This window comes from Centropristis striata, chromosome 7 (assembly GCF_030273125.1).
Source record: "Centropristis striata isolate RG_2023a ecotype Rhode Island chromosome 7, C.striata_1.0, whole genome shotgun sequence".
Taxonomy (NCBI): Eukaryota; Metazoa; Chordata; class Actinopteri; order Perciformes; family Serranidae; genus Centropristis; species Centropristis striata.
Window position 1 is genome coordinate 5,970,638 of NC_081523.1, and position 23,287 is coordinate 5,993,924.

A 23,287-nucleotide genomic window follows, 5' to 3' on the forward strand; every position below is an offset into this window, starting at 1 on the left:
TCTTATTAAAACAGCACATAATAAACCCATGTGGCGGAGAAGCATATGGGCCACAACAACCGGATCAAGCTAATCCCATTCACTTCTCCATTTGAAACCATTCCATTTAAAAAAAAAGACTTGCTGTAGTGTTTGCATGGTGGGACATCTGGGCATCCCTTTCTCCTTTTTTTTTCTGCAGAGCTAAATACTTATCAGATATGCAAAATGACTCCCAGACTGTTTTGGGATGCACACACACGGAGGGAAGATTTGGAGTGCCATGTGTAACCCATTGGTTCCCCTCCGGGATGAGGTCAAGCATGCAACCTGCACATTTTAGAGAGTAACAGCAGGAGTTCAGCTTTACAACTGGAACACCATGAAAAAAACAAACATGGGAGGACGTGTAATAAGCTGGAACACTTGGGATGTTTTTTTGCAGTGATGACTTCTTAATTCATGAAAGGTGTTTCTGTTTCTTTCAAGTGCTCTGAAACTGTTTAAAGGCTTTAAACTTTCTGAGTAACTGCTCTGTTTGTTGGCAAGACAAGTGCAACTCCACAGAGAAGCAAAAACACTTTAAAATGTTTGTGTATGGCAGTACATGTGCAATAACGAGGGCTCATAATTTTGCAGAAACACTAAGGTGAAACTGTTTAGGTCTCTAGAAAAACATCTTGGCTGTGAGGCATCTGAAAATCCCAAATCAAGCTGCTGCCCACAGACCTCTGATGCTGCTGACTGAGACACGTTTTACAGCAAAAACTTTGTGCAGAACTTCTTCAAAAATATGATAATCCTATCAGACATCGAACAGTCATTCAGAAATCAGTGGAAAAACAGAAAAGAGCTTGAGGCGGGGGCGAGTTAGGCCCACTGGATTTAAAAAATCAGTAATATTGGTCATAAAAACATCATAGAAACTGCAAAACCATGCCTCCAGAATCACTAATGTAATATGAAACACTAGTGCACATGTGCAGAATATTCATAAAACACCCACATCAGGATCAGGATCACCACACCCAGCCCACAGTTACTGGCCTTTACTATGAGTTTAGAGAGAGCAGAGGCCCTGCGAGGCTCTAATCCACCACGGCTCGGAATTCATCAATAAACCAGATTTTGCAGCAAGTTTTGCATCAACGAGCCCGCTAAAGTTTCCCACTGTCACGCTTACAAACGCAGACATACAGCAAACCTTTTTTATGTAACAAGGTTAAACCAGAACAGGGGCAGACTCACTTATTTGGAAAGACAAAAATCAAAAATATGACCACCCGGTTGACAAAATATTCAGAAATTGTATGTTTTTTTGTGTGTGATTGTATGTTTTTATGTGTGTCATGTTTGTATTTTATATATTGGGGAAACCAAAGACAAATTTCCACCACGGTGGTATCTATCTATCTATCTATCTATCTATCTATCTATCTATCTATCTATCTATCTATCTATCTATCTATCTATCTATCTATCTATCTATCTATCTATCTATCTATCTATCTATCTAGATATTTGGAATTTCTGCAAAGTGCACATACTGAATATTAAATTTCACCATTTCTAAGTCACTGAATATGTTGAATATGAACGAATCTGTACCAATACAACTCGTTCTTATTGCGTCCACCAACCCAAATCGCTGGAATTTGTCGTGCTGCAACTTTAACCCTCTGGAGTCCATCTATTTATTGAAAATACACATGTTTTATTTACAGTAATAACTTTATTTATATATGATATGTAGAAAAGCTGAGAAAGCCAGTTAAAGTTCAATCATAGGAGCTTTCACAGTGTGACATTTATGTTTCTAGACCATTTTTAAAATGGGAATTTTCTTTCTACAATGAAAACTATTACTATTTTTATTTTACATGCAAATAGACTGTTTTGTAGTTTTATTATTTATTATTTTTTCTGCTGTTTTTGTGTGTATAAATGGTTAAAAAAAATGATAAATTTCCATAGACACCTGTGCCTTTTGTTTGTATTTTCGGAAGCTTAAAATAAAATGTAAAATCAGACTGATAGTTAAGTTTGTGTGGAGAAAAAGGAGCCATGCATGTGATGTAAGGACAGACTGAAAGATGCTAAACACAGACAGAAATTAATGCAGAGGAAGTTGACAAATTTGAATCAAAATCTCCTGGACTTTAGAGGTTTAAGTAGTCAATCAAACCCCTTTCCTTTAAAAAAGTAAAGAGTCTTTTGATGTTAATGAAATGCAGCATACTATAGCCATGTTGGTGTTAAACCATTATTGTTTTATCTTATTTATTACCAAAAAACATAAAAAATGAACATGCCACTTGGCTTCCTGTGCAACTTCTGGGACCAGTGATTTATTTTTTTAATCTCTGCACCAATTGTTTCATGTAAAGTACAGTTTTTTTAGGAAAAATGCATCAACTGCTAATACTGTAAGGCCCTTAATGTAGAAGCTCATTTGTCCCATTTTACCTGAAGTCCCAGATTACCCGACTTCACCCTATCTGTGGTGTTGCAGGAAGGTAAACTGCTGGCAGCTCCTGTGTAGAAATTATACCACATTTATGGTTAAACAGCTCCAAACCCTTTTCTAGCATGTCGGGCGTGTTGGCACTGCAGCGTGTTTTCTCCTCCCAGGACGCCACCTTTACTGTGTGTGTGTGTGTGTGTGTGTGAGAGAGCCACAACTAAAAACCTGTTATAGGTTTCATGTAATTTCAAGGTTGTTTCATCTTTTAGCAGAAACACACACATTCCAGTGCTGGGAACTAAAAAACAGACTCTGTGAACGGTCCTCTTACTCCCTCTACTGGTTGTCATGTTTATGTGGACCCCAATAATAATAATAGTGCTTGACCCCTGTGGTGTTCATTTTTTTGCTTGCGAGTTTAATTAATTAATTAAAAAAGCATTGAATGCATGCTTTTTTTAAATTCAAAATCATGTTGATTACATTATTCTTGGCTGAGGTTTTGCAGTTTTGCCTTCTACAAAAGTTCAAACAACAACAGTAAGATATTGAATCTTTGAGGCTCGCCCTTTGACCTTAACCCTCTGGAGTCCACGAAACTTCTTCATGACGTCAAAAAAAAGACACAACAATGACCAAAAAAGACATAAAAAGACACAAAATGATTACAAAATGACAAAAAAGACACAAAATAACTAAAAAAAAAGACACATCAGACACAAAATGACCAAAAGAGACAAAAAAGACACAAAAAGACACAAAATGATCGGAAAAGACACAGAAGACACAAAAAGACACAAAATTACTACAAAAATACACAAAATGACAAAAAAAGACACAACAACAGACACAAAATGACAAAAAAAGACATAAAATAACTAAAAAAGAGACACAAAAAAGACACAAAATGACTACAAAATGACCAAAAAAGACACAGAAGAGACAAAGTGACAAAAAGACACAAAATGACCAAAAAAAGACACAGAAGACACAAAATGACAAAAAAAGAGAGACAAAATGACAAAAAAAGACACAAAATAACTTAAAAAAAAGACACAACAGACACAAAATGACCAAAAAAGACACAAAATGACCAAAAAAGGCACAAAATGACTAGAAAAAAAGACGAAATTACCGAAAAAGTAACAGAAGACACAAAATGACAAAAAAAGACACAAAATGACCAAAAAAGGCACAAAAAAGACACAAAATGACCAAAAAAGACATAAAATAACTTTAAAAAAAGACACAAAAAAGTCACAAAAAGACATGAAAAGGATTAAAAAATGGACAAAACAGTCCAAGACTCCATAGAGTTAAAATGTTTTTTTTATTATTAATTCAATAGTAATTGTGCAGCTGTAACATTAATCCTTAGCTGGACTCTTATAAGTCCCCCGGGTCCCTGCTGACCCCCCTTCCTGTCCCTCCGGTCAGACCTTCCCACCGCCGAGCAGCAGAGACGCTGTAAGCTGACAACTCTGAACCCGAGTCGACCAGTAATTAAGGCAACAAAGGGACAATACGAGGCCGTGTCTGGTTACTGTCAGGACCAGAAAGTGAGAAGAATGGAAGACAATACCTGCCACTTTCTGCACTCAGGCTACTGAAGTCAGGTAGATTAGGGAGAGAGAGACTGTTAGGAGAAAAAAAAAGGAGCAGGTCTTCCTGGTGGATTTGAACTGTGTGAACGAGGGTTTAGTGGCTGTGCAGGGACTTGTCTGCTCTGATTCGTCTGTGACCTGCTGCAATTAAGGCACTCTGCATGCCCTTCAGTGGTTTACGGTACATGCATCGGCCTGTTTAATGCTCCACATTTCTCCTCTATTATTGTAGCTTCATGCTGCTGAAAGCTGTTTATGTACGCTACCTTTTTTTCACCTCTGCCTTCAGGACAGTCGCTTGCTGCTGGGAAAATAATCAAGAGCCATTAAGATGTTCTATAATCGTTTCGTTTTATTTTAGTTTTAGGGACCGTGCACACACATTTAGACACAAAATAACACACTTCATAGTGGGGAAAAAACACAAAAAACAGAACACAAATATCAAAATGCTTCTGTGAAGTCGTCATTTTAATGCTGACAATCTACTGTGCAAAAATGAGGAATTTGTAGCTTTTATGTCACCTTAAATTGCATTGGATAGAGCTCAAATTTGCCATTAATTGTATACATATAGGGATATGACCCTCTTCTTCTAACTCAACCCCCAATTGCATCACAAATGTGTATATTTTTTTAATAAACAGCACAAAAAACAGAGCACAAATATCAAAATGCTTAGGTGAAGTTATAAAAACAAGTTGTTCAAAATGAATGCTAACAATCTACTGTGCAAAAATATTGGATGGAGATTAAATTGGCCATTAATTGTATACAGATGCAGATTTGACCCTCTTCTACTCACTCAACCCCAAATTGTTCCCCAAATGTGTGTATTTTTAAATAAAAACGACAAAAAATGAATGGAATGTAATGATATCTTTGTGTTCTGATAAAAACGGAAGGTGTCTATTACCATTATGTGGATTTTTATTCACAAAATGTATCAAATAATTTAATAAAAAAAGGAAAAAGATTAACTGATAATGAAGATAATCATAGTTGCAGCTCTAAAGTCAGAAGTCATTTCGTTTTATTTTAGTTTGATTCATTTTAGGGACCTTGCACACACCTTTAAACACACAATAACACACAAAGAAAAAAAACACAAAAAACAGAACACAAATATCAAAATGCTTCTGTAACGTTATAAAAACAAGTCGTCAATTTGATGCTGACAATCTACTGTGTAAAAATGAATAATTTATAGCTTTTATGTCACCTTTAATTGCATTGGATAGAGCTCAAATTGGCTATTTATTGTATAGAATACAAATTGCACCACAAATCTGTATATTCTTTAAATAAACACACCAAAAATGAATGTAATGTAATAACTTATTTGTGTTCTTGTAAAAATGGGAGGTGTCTATTACCATTATGTGGCTTTTTATTCACAAAATGTGTCAAACAATTTAATAAAAAAGGAAAAAGATGAACTGATAATGAATATAATAATCATAGTTGCAGCTCTAAAGTTAGAAGTAATTTCGTTTTATTTTAGTTTTATTTGTTCTGGTAAAAACGGGAGGTGTCTATTACCATTATGTGGATTTTTATTCACAAAATGCATCAAATAATTTGATAAAAAAGCAAAATATGAACTGATAATGAAGATAATCATAGTAACACAGCTCTTAATATTAGAAGAAAAGCGATGAAAAATGGTGATCTGACACAGATAATTCACCTCAATCCGATTTCTTTAATGATAATGAGTAAATTAAGTAAATCCCCATGAAATCCTATTAAAATATGGCACAGAAAATGTACACATCCACTCTACACTTCCCTTTAAATTCTGCTATAAGTCGTTCCTTATGAAGGTTATATAGTATAATGTGTAGTTAACCCTTTACTTCAGCAGCATCTCAAACTGAAACCTCCAAAAACAATGTAAAGTTCATGTTTCTGAAACAATATATAGAAAGAAAACTGCCGTTATAACCTTCAGGGAGGCAGATTTACTGAGGCACTGCTGTGTCGGACTGCATTAACTTTAGCTCACGTAAATTTTCTGAGTACTTAATAAGCTGCCAGCATCCAGCGTGCAGCTATCGACTGTGTGAGCAGCGAGCCTTGAATAGAAAATAGAACAAACAGATGAAAGTCCTCTGGAGAAACAGCCAGGAACAAAATAATGACGACGAATGAGCCACTGGTAGAAGAATAATATAGAAATACTATTCACACATAAAAGTCCTGCATTCAAAACCTTAAAGCATCAAAATGTACTTAAAGTATCAATAAACTCATTATGCAGATTGTTATATCTAAAAACATTATTGGATTATTTTTTATTAATTTATGGAAGCAGCAACTTAATGTTGCCAAGGTAGGGCTCATTTTAATTACTTAATATACTGTTCCTGCATAATAATATTAAATTAAATCATGTTTTTTATGTTAAATGTTCACCTGAAAAGTTACTAAAGCAGGCGGCTAAATGTGATGAAGTAAAAAGTACAATATTTACCTCTAAAATGAAGTGAAGTAGAAGTATAAAGTTACATAAATGAAAATACTTAATTTTTTTTACTTAAGTCCAGTATTTGAGTAAAGGTACTTTCCACCACTGAAGTTTTATGAGAATGACAACAAATAATCTGAAATTAACAACCAACAGGACACCTTAATTTTATTTTATTGTATTTATTTTTTTATTTTTTTAATTAAACATTACAACTGTACAGACATTCAGCAGGTTATCTACATTCTGATACAGTTAGACACTGAAATAATAAACACAATCAATCAAATACAATATGAAAAGGCACTTAAATAAATAAATTAAATACACAAATAAGGCACAAAAATAAAAAAATAATAACATAAATAAAGTCAATCTATCTTAATCAGGGTACAGAAAAAAATCTTGAACAGCATTGAGCTTACCTGCAAAGCAAATTTATTGACCATTATGAATGAACAGACATTCATCAGGTTCTTTAGATTCTGTTACAGTTAGACATTAATTAAATCAAATATGATCAAGACAATTAATTTAATAAAAGAAAATAAAAATTACATTAATCAAATAATAAATTAATACATTCTTGAAAATATAACATTGTCCGTACGCATAGGACACTTGCAAACCCCAACTTTAATCTGAAAGTGAAAAAGTGAAAAAACAATAATAAACGATCACAAAAATATTAAGGCATAAATGAAAAATAAATAAATAAAAATCTGAAAATATTATCGTCGCGCGTGAATGACGACAGCCCGTCGCACAGTTGTGTAATCAGGCAACATGGCCGCGTCCGTGAGGCTGCTCGTCCGGAGGGCGGTGCGTCTCTCTCTCCGGTCTGTTACCGGTACCGGAGCCGCTCGGTCCGGATGCTGCCGGGCACCGAACACCTGCCGCTGCTTCAGCGATGCAGCCGGAGACAGAAGCACACACTTCGGCTTCGAGACGGTGCCGGAGACGGAGAAGGCGAAGAGAGGTGAGAGACGCTCTGTCGCATTACAGAACCTCGTTTAAAAATCGATTTATTTAAAAGTTATCAGCTTTTCTGTGGACGTAAACACACTCAGAAACGGGGTTTTAGATGTTTTTGACATCGTGAGGATTTTCTTGATAATTCGGCATACAATTGGACCAATAAAACCTATAATTTATACTATTTATGTGTATGTACATTGATAAGACATGACATTGTAACCTCTGACAGGTGAGGTGAATAACATTACAGCTGCACCTGTCAGTGAGTGGGAAATATTAGTAATATTATTAGTAATATTAGTAATATTATTGGCTGGAGCAGAGCATCTCCAAAACTGCAGGTCTTGCTGAGTTTTGCCGAGCTACAGTTAGAAATCGTGCAATTTAAATGTTCTCTGCCTTTCTGCAAATGTGCACACACTCAGAAACGGGATTTTATGTTTTTGAAATCACTAGAGTTTTCTTGATAATTCGGCATACAAATGGACCAATAAAAACTGTCAGTATTTGGGATATATTAGGGTACAAGTTGGCTATATGTCTGGGTCAGAGCATCTCCTAAACTGCAGGTCTTGCTGAGTTTTGCCGAGCTACAGTTAAAAATCATGCAATTTAAACCTTAACTGGCTTTCTGTGAAAGTGCACACATTCAGAAATGGGATTTTAGATGTTTTTAAATTCGTAAGAATGTGCTTGACAATTCGGCATACAAGTGGACCAATAAAACCAGTGAGTGGATGGGAAATATTAGGGTGCATTTTGGGTAGATGACTGGGTCAGAGCAATTACAACATGTGAATTTGTTCAAATAAAGTGTGAGAAAAAACACAAACAGATGATTTCTCTTTCTCTTTGCTCTTTCAGTGTATAAGGTGTTTGAGAATGTGGCGCAGAAGTACGACACCATGAACGACGCCATGAGTTTTGGGATCCATCGACTGTGGAAGGACATGCTGCTGCACGTCATGAACCCGCAGCCCGGGGTTCGACTCCTGGATGTGGCGGGTGGAACAGGTGAGTGTGCAGCTCTGCAGAACTTAAAGGGAAAATATGCCAATTTTCAAAATGTGTACATGTTAGTCCAGTGGTCTAAGACAGTTCAAAAACTTCTTGTTATGAAGTGTTAACAGTGGCACTGCTCCATACACAAATCATTGAGAAAAAATAAGTTATAGATGACACCGAGGCATTGCATTTAATTAGCAAAATAAAATGACAAAAATCACCTTAAAAAGTGCTTTATCTGTGTTGGCTGGTTCAGTTTTAATCACTGGGATTAACTCTCTGAACCTCACCATCCCACCGGAAAAGTGATCCTTAAATATAACATTGTTTTCTTTAAGAGATCGCCAAAAATACACATTTTATTGTAGAAAGAAACTGTAAAAACAGTCATTAATGTCAGAATTTGAACTTTCCGGCAGTCCTTGAACGGATCATAGGTTACTTAAGTTTTGGTCAGAAAAAATAAGCAAAACGAAGCTTAAAATTGTGAAATTTCTGTCAAAATCACTTTATTCTACATGTCTCATTTAAAATGTCGCCAAAAATAAACCGTTTGTAATAACTAGATCCTGTTAAAACATTAAATTCTGCTCTTCAGTGACACTGTGAAGACATGATTGATTCTGCTGAGACGAACGGTCACGTGGCAAATATTCACTGAAAATTTGTTTACACAGAGCTGAGAGGAGATGACAGGAGAGGCTGTAAAATGCAAGTAGTTGGATATGTATAGCAGGTGGAGATCCAATTTTTATGTTTAAAAGTCACGAAAAGAAGTAAAAATGAGAAAAATCAGTACAAATTAGTAAAAAAAGTCAAAATGAGAAAAAACTGTATAAATTAGTAAAAAAGTCAAAATGAGAAAAAACTGTATAAATTAGTAAAAAAGTCAAAATGAGAAAAAAGTTGAAGTCACAAAAAATGGCAAAATGAGAAAAAAAAGTCAGTAACGAAAAAAAGTCAAAATGAGGAAAAACAGTCAAAATTAGTAAAAAAGACAAAATTAGAAAAAAAGTCGAAGTCACAAAAAAGTCAAAATAAGAAAAAAAGTGGAAGTCACGAAGAAAAGTCAAAGTCACAAAAAAAAGTCATGCTTGTACTGATTCTACAGAGTTGAAGGACTTATAGATTTGACATGTATTTTATATATTGATGCCACAGCGAGTAAAACGTTAAACGAGCAAAAAAAAAAACTGCCCTGAAACGACTTGTTGGGGTTCAGAGGGTTCAACTTACTAAACTAACTTGTGTTTTGTTTTCAGGCGACATTTCTTTCCGTTTCCTGGAGTACGTTCGTTCTCAGCAGGAGCGTCAGATGCGGCGGGCGGCGAGGACCATGCAGACGCCGTCGTGGCAGGACATTTCAGACCAGTACTCCACAGAGGACGAGGACGGTCCTCGGGAATCCAGAGCCGTGGTCTGTGACATCAACAAGGAGATGCTGAAAGTGGGCAAACAGAAAGCCGACAGCATGGGAATCACCTCTGGTACGATGTTGACCCTAAAACTACACGACTTCAGGGCCGTGTTCACACTCTGCTGCAGGTTTTTACTCAACTGGAAGTTTTAGTGAGCATGTTTACCTCTACACAGGTTTTAGGGATATCCTGTTGATGTTACTGTACATGTTAAATGTTATATCAGGCGTCTGGATTAACACTTATTTGCTTTGAGGGAGCTGGATAATTAGGTTGGAGTCACTGAAAGAAACTGGGAGACTGTAGCATGTAAAAATCTTATCCAGGTTTCTGATAACTGTCTGCAGGGCTTCGTATTAACCCCCCAGATTTTAAAAGTGTTGTTTTTTTAAAAAGTCACCAAAAAGAGACCGTTTATTGTAGAAAAAAGCTGTTAAAAACAGACATTATTGTCTAAATTTGAACTTTCCAACGGTCCTTGACCGCATCGTTGGTTATGAACATTTCCTTTAGAAAAAATTCAAGATTTCTTTATTCGTCATTTTTATTCTACAATAAAATGAAATTGTGTGTCAAACATCCACCACTCAGCAATTCAGTGCAAAACAATTAGTTTTAATTCATTTTTCAAGATACGTCAGTAAAAGTGACCAGTATTTTATAATAGCTTGTTGTATATAATGTATGTTTTGTTTGTATTATTGTTATTAAAATTAGCTGTCAACTACATCTATAGATTTAAAGTTTTGAGATGTATATTTATTAGGCATGGGTCCTGTGACATAATATTAATCAGGTAAAATTACTGGAATAACAGCTGCAAGTGCATCTAAATTGCATTCAACCTCCGGCACAGGAATTCGAATTAAAAATTGAAATGAAGACCGCAGATTTTCAAGAAGAAGATGTCAAAATAATGACTTAATATCTAAAATAATGAGAAACATAAAAAAAAATGTCAAAATAAGAAAAAAAGTCGAAGTCACGAAAAAAGTCAAAATGAGAAAAAAAGTTGAAATCATGAAAAAACTGTCAAAATGAGAAAAAAAGTCAAAATGAGAAAAAAGTCAAAATAAGAAAAAAAGACAAAATTAGTAAAAACTGAGAAAATTTGTAAAAAAAAAAAAGTCAAAATGAGAAAAAAAGTCAAAATGAGAAAAAGTCGAAATTAGTAAAAAAGTTGAAGTCGTGAAAAAAAGTCAAAATAAGAAAAAAAGACAAAATTAGTAAAAACTGTAACAATTTGTAAAAAAAAAAAGTCAAAGTGAGAAAAAAAGTTGAAGTCACGAAAAAACTGTCAAAATGAGAAAAAAAGTCAAAGTAGCGAAAAATAGTCAAAATTAAAAAAAAGTTACGCCTGGTGAATAGTGTTCTCTTTCAAGCACACTCAATTGTTTCCAGATATATTCTCATTATAATGACTGGATCTTATATTTATATTTATATATTTTGTGTCTATGCAGGTCTGTCCTGGGTGGTGGGCGACGCCGAGGAGCTTCCCTTTGATGACAACCAGTTTGACATTTATACCATCGCCTTCGGCATTCGAAACGTCACTCACATAGATCAGGTACTGTACAAACCTGCTGCTATAACAGAAGATAAGATTCCCTTTATTAGTTCCACAATGGGGAAATTACCAGGAGTTATTACAATAAATAACAAAGAACAATAAATAGTCAACAGCAGTACAAACTAGAAATATAAGCAAATAAACAAGTAAAAAAATATAATAAAGTATTAACAATATACAATATAAACAAGTAGAAATATAAAAAATTAAACAATTAAAACAAAAATAAAATAAAAAAACTTAAGGAAATTTATATGCAATGTAGACAGAGTCAGCAGTTGTATATGGACCATTGCACAGAGAATATTGCACATATAAATTAAATTATAGAAATATTGTACAGTGTTTATGGTGATTATTTGTATTACTATGTGACAGTTGATATTTTTTTGTATTTTACTGATTAATTTTCAGTGTATAAAATTTCAGAAATCTGCAAAAAAAAACAAAAAAAACAGACAAACGTGTCTTTAAAATGTCCTGAATCCAATGCTGCACAATTTTAGAGTGATTTTAAAATGAAAAAGCAGGAAATCGTCACATTTAAGAAGCTGTTACCAAGAAGTATTTATCTTGATTGAGGAATTAGATGATTAATAGCTTTGTGTTTTTATATCACTTCTTTCTTTCTTTCTTTCTTTCTTTCTTTCTTTCTTTCTTTCTTTCTTTCTTTCTTCAGGCTCTGCAGGAGGCTCTGCGGGTCCTGAAGCCTGGCGGCAGGTTCATGTGTTTAGAGTTCAGCAAAGTGACCAATCCTGTACTGGCGAAGTGAGAACAATTGTTCACTTTTTCTTTTTCTTTTCTTTTTTTTACTTGTTAAATGTTGTTCATGCTGCATTTTTCACCTGTCAATGGTGTTATTTACCGAAAAAAGAGAGAAAAGATCATTTTTAAATTGAGGATTTTCCATAAATACTCAGTTCTACTCAGCAGAAAGATGTTTATTTATAGATATTTTTATTATCTGAACATCTTTGTGTCCTTCCATGATTTTTAAATTTTAGAAACTGAGCTAGTGTGGTTTGGACGAAGAGCGCCCTCCTCTGGTTTTGTAGTAGAAAACACTTGAGGAGATAAAAAATGAAGTTAAGTTAAATGTGACCTGTTCTATGGAGCATGGTGGGCCAATTTCAGACCTATTGTCTGCTAAGTAGATGTATTAATGAATTAGTTACCACTCATTAAGAAGAAAGAGAACAGGAAGAATAGTATGTGATGCTTTTAAAGGGCCAGTCACTCATTTCCAACTCTTTTAATTGCATTTCTTAAAAAAAAAGAACAACACACACATTGCAGTAATTGGGCCATTTTAAGGCATTTTAAAATTTGAGCATTTTTGCCAAAAAACAACATACTATAGTATGACTTCTTTTTTTTTTTCTTTCAAATTTTTGACGTCCCATAATATGATGCTTTTCTGTCATTTCTGGCCATATTATGCTCTCATATGGTTAAACAGACTATAATTGGACCATTTTAAGCATTTTTAGGCATTTTAAAAATTGAGCATTTTTGACAAAAAACGACATGCTATAGTATGACTTTTTTTTCATTCTCAAAATTTTTGACATCTCATAATATTATGTTTTTTCTGTTATTTCTAGCCATATTATGCGCTCATATGAATTAACAGACTATAATTGGGCCATTTTAAGCATTTCTAGTCATTTTAAATTTTTATAATTTTTGATAAAAAACGACATGTTATAGTATGACTTTTTTCCGTTAAAATTTTTGACATCCCATAATATGATATTTTTCTGTTCTTTCTGACCATATTATGCTCTAATATGGATCAACAGAGTATAATTTGGCCCTTTTTTGTGACACAATTCTAAGCAATTTTTAGGCATTTCCCCCCTTCTAACGCATGTTTTTGGTCCCTTTTTTCAGGCTTTATGACGCGTACAGTTTCCAGATGATCCCAGTCCTGGGGGAGGTGATAGCTGGAGACTGGAAGTCGTACCAGTATCTGGTAGAAAGCATCCGCAAGTTTCCAGACCAGGTGAGGAAAAAATGCTGAAGTTACATTTAATACCTTTTTACTGCTGCATCGCCACTTCAAGTACTAACAGGTTACATAAAAGATGTTGTTTAAATTTCATAATAAAAATCATTATGTATCAGAAGGCAATTTTAGGAATTTGGGTCATTTTAATATTTAATGACCTGTTTTTGAAAATAGTATGACGTTTTTTTTTTTTACATTTTTGGAAACATCCCATAATATAGTGGGTTTTTTTGTAAATTTTTGAAAGATTATAAAATAACATGTATAAACATACTAAAATACAGCAATTTTAGGAATTTGGGTCATTTTAAAATTGTATGACCTTTTTCTTAAATTTTCCGCCATACTATTGCATGATGGGTTTTTTCAACTTTTTGACATCATAGCAGTGTGCCGTTATTCTGTCTTTTTTTTTTTTTAACAGAACATACTTTAATATGTAGAAAGAGGCTATTATCAAGCAATTTTAGGAATTTGGGGCATTTTAAATTTTAAGACCTTTTTCTGGAATTTTTAGCCATACTATAGTATGACTTTTTAAAAAGTTTTGACATGATATGGTGTTTGTTTTGGTCAATTTTGGAATTATAAAAGGCGCTAAAATACAGCAATTTTAGGACTTTGGGGTATTTTAAAATTTTAAGATTTTCCAATTTTTGTACATCCTATAATATGATATTTTCTGTCATTATACTTTAATATGTATAAACAGGCAATTTTACTTTTTCTGAAATGTTTCACCATAATATAGTATGAATTTTTTTTCAACTTTTGGACATCCTATAATATGTTGATTTTTTTTAAATATACTATAACATGCATCAAAGTAATATAATGCAATTTCAGGTATTTGCAACATTGCCAGTCTGCATTCTTTGAAGCAACAGTATTAAATATTTGAGTCCAAACACTAATCTAAGTGTGTGCAATAGTGACTTCTTGTGGATGAAATGGTTCTGAATTATTTCCTTTGTCTTTTCTTCTTTTTCTCCAGGAGGAGTTTAAATGTATAATCGAGGACGCAGGTTTCTACTGTGTGAATTATCACAACCTCACTGCTGGAGTCGTGGCTCTTCACTCTGGGTTCAAGCTCTGAGATTTCACTCTTGACACCGATGGAATAAAAACCCTAAAAAGACTTGCTAAGTGTTTCAGACCATCAGAGCTGCTCTCTGTACAGTGACTCAACATCATGTCAGTGGACGTATTTATTCTCCTGCTCATCGTCCAATAATTGTATTTAATAATGTTGGAAAAAAAGCAGACTAAAAACCAAAATGTCAAAATCTGCAATGAAATGGTTATTTACTCTCTTGGCAGTTTGTTTGGAATATTTTTTGTAACATCTACATTTTGGCAAAAAATAATAAAAATTTGTCAAAAACTTGTATCAGCTTCTGAATGGATTATTGTCAATAAACTGGCTGTATTTTGACCAAAATTTGACCAAAAAAAAGTCATGTAGTATGTTGTTTTTTTTTGTCAAAAAATGGTCAAAAGGTAAAAAAAATGTCATTTCTGGCCATATTATGCACTCACACCTTTACTTGAAAAGTTTACCAACTTTTTTGTGTCACAGCTCTTTGTCAATCAGATTTATTTGTCTTTTAATAATCTTATCATTTTTGACAATCCATAATGTTTATCTGTAATTTCTGGCCATATTATGCTCAATTATGGATCAACAGGCTACAATTGGGCCATTTTAAGCATTTTTAGGCATTTTAAAATTTGAGCATTTTAGACAAAAAACGACATGCTATAGTATGACTTTTTTTTTGTTCTCAAAATTTTTTATATCCCATAAAATTATGTTTTTCTGTAATATCTGGCCAAATTATGCTCTAATATGGATCAACAGGCTATAATTGGGCCATTTTAAGCATTTTTAGGCATTTTGAAATTTGAGCATTTTTGACAAAAAACGACATACTATAGTATGACTTTTTTTTGTTCTTAAAATTTTTGACATGCCATAAAATTATGTTTTTCTGTCATTTCTGGCCATATTATGCGCTCATATGTATCAACAGGGTGTAATTGGGCCATTTCTAGCAATTTTTTGCATTTTAAAATTTTATAATTTTTGACCAAAAACGACATGCTATAGTATGACTTTTTTTTTCCTTTCAAATTTTTGACATCCCATAATATGATGTTTTCCTGTAATTTCTGGCCATATTATGCTCTAATATGGATCAACAGACTATAATTGGGCAATTTTAAGCATTTTTAGTCATTTTAAAATTTGAGAATTTTTGACAAAAAACGACATGCTACAGTATGACTTTTTGTCTTTCTTTTAAATTTTATACATGCCATAATATGTTTTTCTGACATTTCTGGCCATATGATGCAGTTATATGTATAAACAGGCTGTAATTGACCCATTTCTAGCATTTTTAGGTATTTCAAAATTTGCTGATTTTGACAAAAAAAACGACATGCTATGGTAAATTTAAAGAAAGTTTTTTTGAGGCAAAATGTGGTCTCAATGTGGAATTCAGATAATAGAAATGAGGACACAACAACATGAGTTACTTGAATAAAACTGTATATTTTACAGATCTTTGTACACTTTAATTACAAAACTGTATGGTACTAAAGTTTTTAAAATCAGTTTTTTGGTCAGAGAAGATTTAATCGTCTTGTGTGCAATTACCATGTATATACAAAGTCTCATGTTAGTGATTTTTCTCAAAATAAAAAGCAACCAAATAACTCAAACGTTCATACACTCTGAACATAAGACATGGCTTAAAGATAAATATATTAGTAAATAAATATTCAGAGAACATATTTCCATTTATGAAATGTGTTTGCTATACAGGTACAGAAATATACACGGATTGATTTCTAGCCTTTTTTAAAAAAAAGAAAAAAACAAACAAAAAACATTTGTAATGGTAATGACAGAAAATAATTATATTCTTAAAAAATTAAAAAATATTAATTTTTGTACACATTTTAATCTTCTTAAGTGCTAGAAACAATAACAAAAAAAAAATTAAATAGTGACTCAAGTACCCCAAAATGTTATATTTGCAGTAGGTACATATCTCTATGCAAAAGGCAAGATTAGATTCTCACTTGATTACAGCACTGGGTTAACTTATAAATAGGGTTATTTCAGAAAGTTTTCCTCTGTGTAGAGAATGTGTATATTTCATAGAAACAGTATAAAAAAACAGTCTGCAGGACAAACAGAAAGGCATGAATGACAAGCATCGAGTATGTATTATGCATGGCATGATATGATTCAAACGGATACACTGTGGTATGTATAACTGCATCGTTTAAAAAAAAAAAAAAAAAAAAAAAAGTCACAGTACAATAAGGAACCCTTATGAAATATGAGTCTTTTCCAGCTACTTTCCTTTGGCCTTTTGATACATGCTAGAACCTTGTTTCTAGATATTTATTAGAGCATGCCTCTTTGAGGAAATCGGGTAAGTGACAGCAAAAAAAAACACCTTTTAAGGGCTTCCAGACAGAAGACAGAATGCTGCACTCTTCTTCTGCAGAAATCTACTGACCCCGAGACACTGTCACTTTAAACTGGAGTTCGACTAAAAGCGGTGCAGTGTCTTTTTTTCGATATTGCTACAAACAGCTTCCCAGCGTAAGGCTTTCATGTTGCTCTGGCACATCTCATACAGGTAGGCCACTACTGGACAGAAATGCAATGCATAAAACAAATTCTGTATTATATTGAATAGAGACCAGTGTCAGCCTTGCATTCACATTTCTATGCATTTTTTTCTGTAATATATATTTATATATATATATATATGTATAGCTTCTTCTCCTCAGAGAAATGTGTGGGTCACAGACACTTAAAAAAAAAAAGACCCATTTCCCTGCTTTTGACAAAAAGTAAAAGAAAAAAAAACAAAAACAATCATGTCTTTCTGTTTTGGTATAGCTATGTCCGTACAACCTATTTGAGTTGGTGGTTGAAGCTTTATAGGCAGTCAGTGTTCATGTGCACACATATACATGTAGATGTTTGTGAATTAAGAGTGTACTTTTCCCCCCTAGATCTTGCACAAAAAAAAAAAAAAAAAAAAAATGGAGCCTAGATATCTTCAAAAAATCTCACAAGAAATGGGCCCGGATGACTTTCTAAGCCTTGATGGCGGCGGACTAGTCCAACCTAGAACCTTCTAGTTTCAGTTAACAACCTCCATCCGTGTTGTAGTATCACTTTGTCTCAGTGCCGTGATATCGTAGCTTGGTGCTGAGACGTTTGTGGCCACAGGAATGAACTTGATACACTGTCTAGAAACGACAGGCCATTTCAGTAGAAATCCACACAATCGAAGATGATAACATTCAGCGCTCGGAGAGCAAGGTTAGAACAAGGCAGCTGAGGGTTTTTTTAATGATTGACTGACTGATTCGGTACCAAACACATAGTGAGTCCCTTCTCTCTGGGCTCATAGTTCATACACCCAGACCTCCCTCATTCGTCGAGGAACTGCTCCCCAGTGCAGCAGAGAGCTGAGACGGGTGGAACAAGGCCCGGCTCTCGTCCTCCTGAGGGTACGGCTGACCTCGAAACTGTCCCGAGGTGAAGTAGCCCTCCCTGGGCTCGTGTCGCTCCCCTGTCCGCACCTCTGCCTCCACCGTGACACTGACGGGCAGTAAGCTGCTCTGGGTCTCTGCCCCTGTGCCCAGTTCACAATCTGTGTCCTCAGGAATTATGGGTATCCTCTGGTTGAGTTCGCAGCAGCCCTGCCCCGAGCAGGCCTCCGAGTCCGCGTACTGCACGTTAACAGCGTAGTCCTCGGCGTAGCGCCCCGTCGACGCCCTGTGCACCTTCATCTCTTTGTAGAAGCAGCAGGGCAGCCCTTCGTAGCTCACCTGCTCCGACGGAGGGCACATGTGCTCGGGGGCAAAGTAGTTCTTGGAGGAGCTCTGAAAGTCCCCCCCCCTGTGAAAGCGTCCTGCGGCCAGAGGCCCAGCTTGGTCCGTGTCCCCTTTGCACTCCACGTTAGGAGGAAGCACCTCGAAGCAGCAGCTACAAGCCGCCGCCCCGAGCTCCCCCGACTCCTCCTGCGGCCCCTTCCCCCTGTCTGCTCCGGGGGCCTCAGGGGCCCCGGCTGAGGTAGTGCTAGTGTTGCTGTTCTCCCTGGGTTCCAGTGATGAGCGACTGCTGTAGTTGGGCTCCAAGCTGCAGTTGGAGAGGTGGTCCCCCGAGTTATACCCCGACGCTCCGGGAGGGAGCTGGAGGCAGTCGTGTCCCAGGGGGACGGGGGACGACGAGTCCTCGGCGGGAGCCGCGGTGCACGCCGCGGCCCCCGCCTCCCCCACGGAGCCCCGACATGGACTCTTACTCCGGTAGACGTAAGGGTCGTAGTCGCTGCTCAGCGAGCTGCGGAAGGTGGAGCAGCTGCCGTAGACGCCCTGGTTGCTGACCTCGGTGCAGTCCAACATGGAGTCGCTGGAGGAGCAGTGGCACTGCCCCGAGCTGCTGCTGCTGCTGTCGCTGCCGGGGCAGTCGGCCAGGTAACCGCTGCACACCGAGCGGTGGCCGTGGTAACAGCTCAGCCCGGACGTGCTGCCGCTGTCGCCGATCCTCGACGACGAGGCCGGCGCCATGTGGACCACGGTGGGGTACAGCAGCCCCTGCTGAAAGGCCCTGCTGTGGTGGGCCTTGTGGGCCCCGCCCCCTCCACCAAGCTGCCCCGCCATGGCGGGCCCCTGGCCCCCCTCCGGCTGCTGAGGAAAAGTCAGCCCCTGAAAGTAGTAGTGCTGGTACATTGTCTCGTACTGGGAGAAGCAGGCTGCCCGCGAGAAGTTGCGTCCGTGGAACTTGGGTCGCTTAAAAGCAGCGTGGTGCGGCTGTGCGGGGTAGGCGGGGGGGCCGCGGTGCTCCAGGCCGCAGTGGTGGGGGTTGAGGGAGTGGTCCAGGTGGAGGGTGGGGTGGTAGCTCCGGAGGAAGGCGGACGTGGATTGGGGCGGGTACAGACCCTGAGGATCTGGGTGCTGGTCCACAGTGAGCACGGTGATGGGGTTCCCGTGGGGGTCCATGCTGGTCCTGGTGGGGTAGGCGGTCACCTGGCCGGCCCGGTGCACCCGGCCCGGGTAATGCACCGGCAGCACCACCCGCTGCCGGCCGTGCACCGGGTTACCAGGGTCCATGCACGCTGGTCCTGGATTCCCCTTCTTTTGTTCTGTGAGAGAAATAAAAATTAATTTCAGGAATTAACTCTTTTATATAAACATGTTTTCCTTCAATGTTTCTGCTGCTGACAAAGACAGAGTTCGTACACTTTAGCAGTGGTCAAATTCAAGCATTTTTCATGGACTTTCATGGTCCATTTTCAAGCTTTTCCAGTATCTTACAGCTGTTGTTAACTGCATGTTTTAGATGAGTACTTGCACACTAAAAGGGGAGATTTCACTGAACCATACCAACAGAGATGGTATTACACTTTTAGGAGGAACGGTCTTCATTTCAGATAGGCTGCTCATTATTTTTTACATTGAACATGTGATTATCTATAGTCTATAGATGGATATAGTCAGATTGCAAGAGAAATACAGTAAGAATTTCAAGCATTTATCCAAAATCCAAGCACTTTTTAAACCTTGAAAATACAACTTTTAAATTGAAGCATTTTCAAGGATTTCAAGCACCCGTACGAACCCTGCAAAGAGTTTTCTCTCTTAACCTCAAGGTGAATTATTCAGAGGCTGTGCACCAACTCACCGATGATGTTGTGTCTACAGTGAGGACAGGTGTGATGCTGCAGCAGCCAGGGGTCCACACACTTCTTATGAAATCTGTGAGCACACGGGATAACTCGCAGCTCCTGCAGAGATAAAAGAAGATTTAATTGTCAGATTCGGCCTGTACGGTCATTTACAAAGTGCAAACAGCAGCAAATACAGGCTAAATATCACATTATTGGGAACATTGGAACTTTTAAATGTCATATGTCGTTTACACGTTCTCAATTAATATTGATAACATAAAGAACTAAACTAAAGACTCTCTACCAAAATAATAAAAAGGGTCCACAATATCTCAGCAAGTGGACAAAAACATCTAATCCTCAAACAAGCAGGGCAGCGACTCAAAGGGCTTCTTCTAGCATTTTTCACTAATTAAATTAATGGCAACAGTCCAACACACACACACACACACACACACACACACACACACACACACACACACACACACACACACACACACACACACACACACACACACAGACACAGACACAGAGGTGTGAATGAAATGTCCAAGTGAACTGCTGCTATTGATTTAATTCAAGCAAAATGCCTGAGAAAAATCTGTGAGCACCTTATTTATTTGTTGATTTAGAGATGTACGATTCTGCCTGCCCGGTAACACATTTAAACACACTTTTAAATTGAAAGGTTAGAAGCATTTCTTCACCAAATGCAGTGCTGTATGTTTGTAAAACAACGTGCTATATTATGACATTTTGAATTAAATTTTGATACTTTCACGGTTTTGCAGATCTTTTTTGATTAAATACTGTACTACGGTTTAAGTGATATGTTTTATGGCATCCTATACTGTGACTTCTTTATACCTACTATATTATAAAATATTTAATGGCATAGTATACATGACTTTTTTATGGTTTACTATACTGTGTGTGTTATAGGGAAGATTGTGTGTCTAGCTCTCATGCATTATTAATAAGAAACCTTGCATTGGGTTAGACACTCATTTCTTTCTCTTCTGCTTCCTCTCACACCGTCTACTTGAATTATTTTGCAGCGATGCAGGGCTAAAGGGAAACTAAAACGCTGCTATCTTGTAATTATTGTGCAGCAGATGAAAGTTAAGGTGTGGCGCTAATGCAACAGATAAGAACTCGAAGAGGCCATGAGGTCTAAAAATGTATGAAAAGGGCCAAATAAAAGGTGTTAAATTGAACTTTTGGATTCTTGCAGGTAAGTAGTCTCATTGTGACTACATGGGTGTAAGATAATAACAAGTTATGTATGTTAACCCTCTGGAGTCTACGAAAGCACCGGCGCACGACTTCTTCATGACGTCAAAAAAAGACACAAAATTACAAAAAAAGACACAGAAGACACAAAATGACAAAAAGACACAAAAAAGACACAAAAAGACACAAAAAGACCAAAAAAAAGGCACATCAGACACAAAATGACCAAAAAAGACACAAAATGACAAAAAAAGACACAGAAGACACAAAATCACAAAAAAGAGAGACAAAATGACAAAAAAGACACAAAATAACTAAAAAAAGACACAACAACAAACACAAAATGACCAAAAAAGACACAAAAAGACATGAAAAGGATTCAAAAATGGACAAAATAGCCCAAGACTCCATAGAGTTAATAATGGTAATAATACGTTTATATACTACATTACTATGTGTTTTACATACATATATGTAAATATTATTGTTGTTATATAACTGAATATAGTAAATTAACATAGGGAGAATGGGTGGGATTTACTAAGCTTTGGCTTCCTCCTTTTGAACACAAATAAGTGTTGAGTCTTGTTTCATTTTGTGTTGTTGTCTTGTATTTATTGTTGTTCGTTTGTTTTAAATTGTTCATCTTTTATTTCGTGTTCAAATGAATTCTCAATCAATCAATTAAGTCAAGGCAACAAAAAGAAACTACCAAAGTGAGTGCTGCATAAATGAAGTAACTACAACAGGGTTTCATTTCTCTAGAGGGTGAATAAATAAATAAATAAATAAATAAATATAAAAAGAGCGGCTAAATGTCCAGAAGGTGGCAGCAAAGCTGTGCAGAACTTCAGAGTGCTGATGAAGTTTTTACCTCCGAGGAGCCGATTTTACATCACGCCACAAACAAAACTCCTAACTAGCTGCCACCAAACAGTGCAAATGCAACTCTGATGCTCAATGTCGCCACTTTCCGGAACAAAACAAACAAGAGGCGTACCCTCGAGGATTGATGTGCAAAGAATGCATCGCTTTGTATTCAGACGTGGAGGAATTCACAACAAGCAGGATCACACTGTGGATATGAATTATAATATTCCTCTCCAGTGAGAGCTCTTTGGCTGCCATGAATACTTTACTCCACGGCTTAATGTGACTCATCTTTGGGCTCTTTTCCACCCGAGCTTTTGTTGGTTCGCTGCTCAAAAAAAAGCGCTTTGATGCCATTCAGCCCTTTTATATCGCCACTTCCTCTGTGCAATCCTGGCGCCACTTTGTTGTGTTTTCTTCTCTTCCTTAGCGAAGAGACACATAACCACAAAAAAAACACTCATGCACCAGCTACGTTTGTCCCCCTGGGCTCCGGGGTTTGTCCCCACAGTGTCCGTCTCATCGGGGATGAGCAATGCTTGTTACAGTAAGTCCCAGATTAGGGGCTGCGTATTTCCACAATGACTCCTTTTGAGGATTAAAGAAGGCCACGGTGGGAAAACAGGAAGCATAATCACAACCCGGTGCACCCTGGGTACCGTTATCTCTCCAGGTGCTCTCAAAGACTGGAGCAAACATCTAAAAAGGCGCCGGAAAAGAACGTCACCGCTCCGAAGATGGCGGGACTGCAGTCCCCGAGCACATCAGGGGAACTTCCATTCTATTGTCCACAGAGCTGCATTATGTTTCATGTCTACAGAATATGTAATGAAAAGAAAACAAGCTCAGTGGGTAGACGACCACACCAACACTGGCAGTTAGAGCGCTCTGGCTCCAGCTCACAGTTTGGATAAAAAGCAGCTCGTGTTTGTGTTGAACTTTTATGTTTTCAGCAAAACTACAACCTAAATATGCTCC

At 36.8% G+C, this 23,287-nt stretch overlaps 2 protein-coding genes across 3 annotated transcripts in view; one reads left to right on the plus strand and one right to left on the minus strand.

Annotated features, from left to right (window-relative positions):
* The first annotated feature begins 7,299 nt into the window (after positions 1-7,299).
* Positions 7,300-14,900, plus strand: coq5 (coenzyme Q5, methyltransferase). The gene is made up of 7 exons (XM_059337456.1): positions 7,300-7,496; positions 8,360-8,509; positions 9,763-9,987; positions 11,382-11,488; positions 12,171-12,259; positions 13,385-13,496; positions 14,497-14,900. The coding sequence occupies exons 1-7, from the start codon at positions 7,304-7,306 to the stop codon at positions 14,596-14,598; spliced, it is 978 nt and encodes a 325-aa protein (XP_059193439.1). The 5' UTR covers positions 7,300-7,303; the 3' UTR covers positions 14,599-14,900.
* A 1,139-nt stretch (positions 14,901-16,039) lies between these two features.
* Positions 16,040-23,287, minus strand: part of znrf3 (zinc and ring finger 3) — a 102,863-nt gene continuing 95,615 nt past the window's right edge. For both annotated transcript variants that reach the window (XM_059336958.1, XM_059336957.1), the window contains exons 7-8: positions 20,221-20,323; positions 16,040-19,681 (exon numbers count right to left, since the gene is read on the minus strand). In XM_059336958.1, coding sequence (XP_059192941.1) covers positions 17,949-19,681; positions 20,221-20,323 — 1,836 coding nt within the window. In that variant the 3' untranslated portion in view covers positions 16,040-17,948. The remainder of the gene's footprint in view (positions 19,682-20,220; positions 20,324-23,287) is intronic.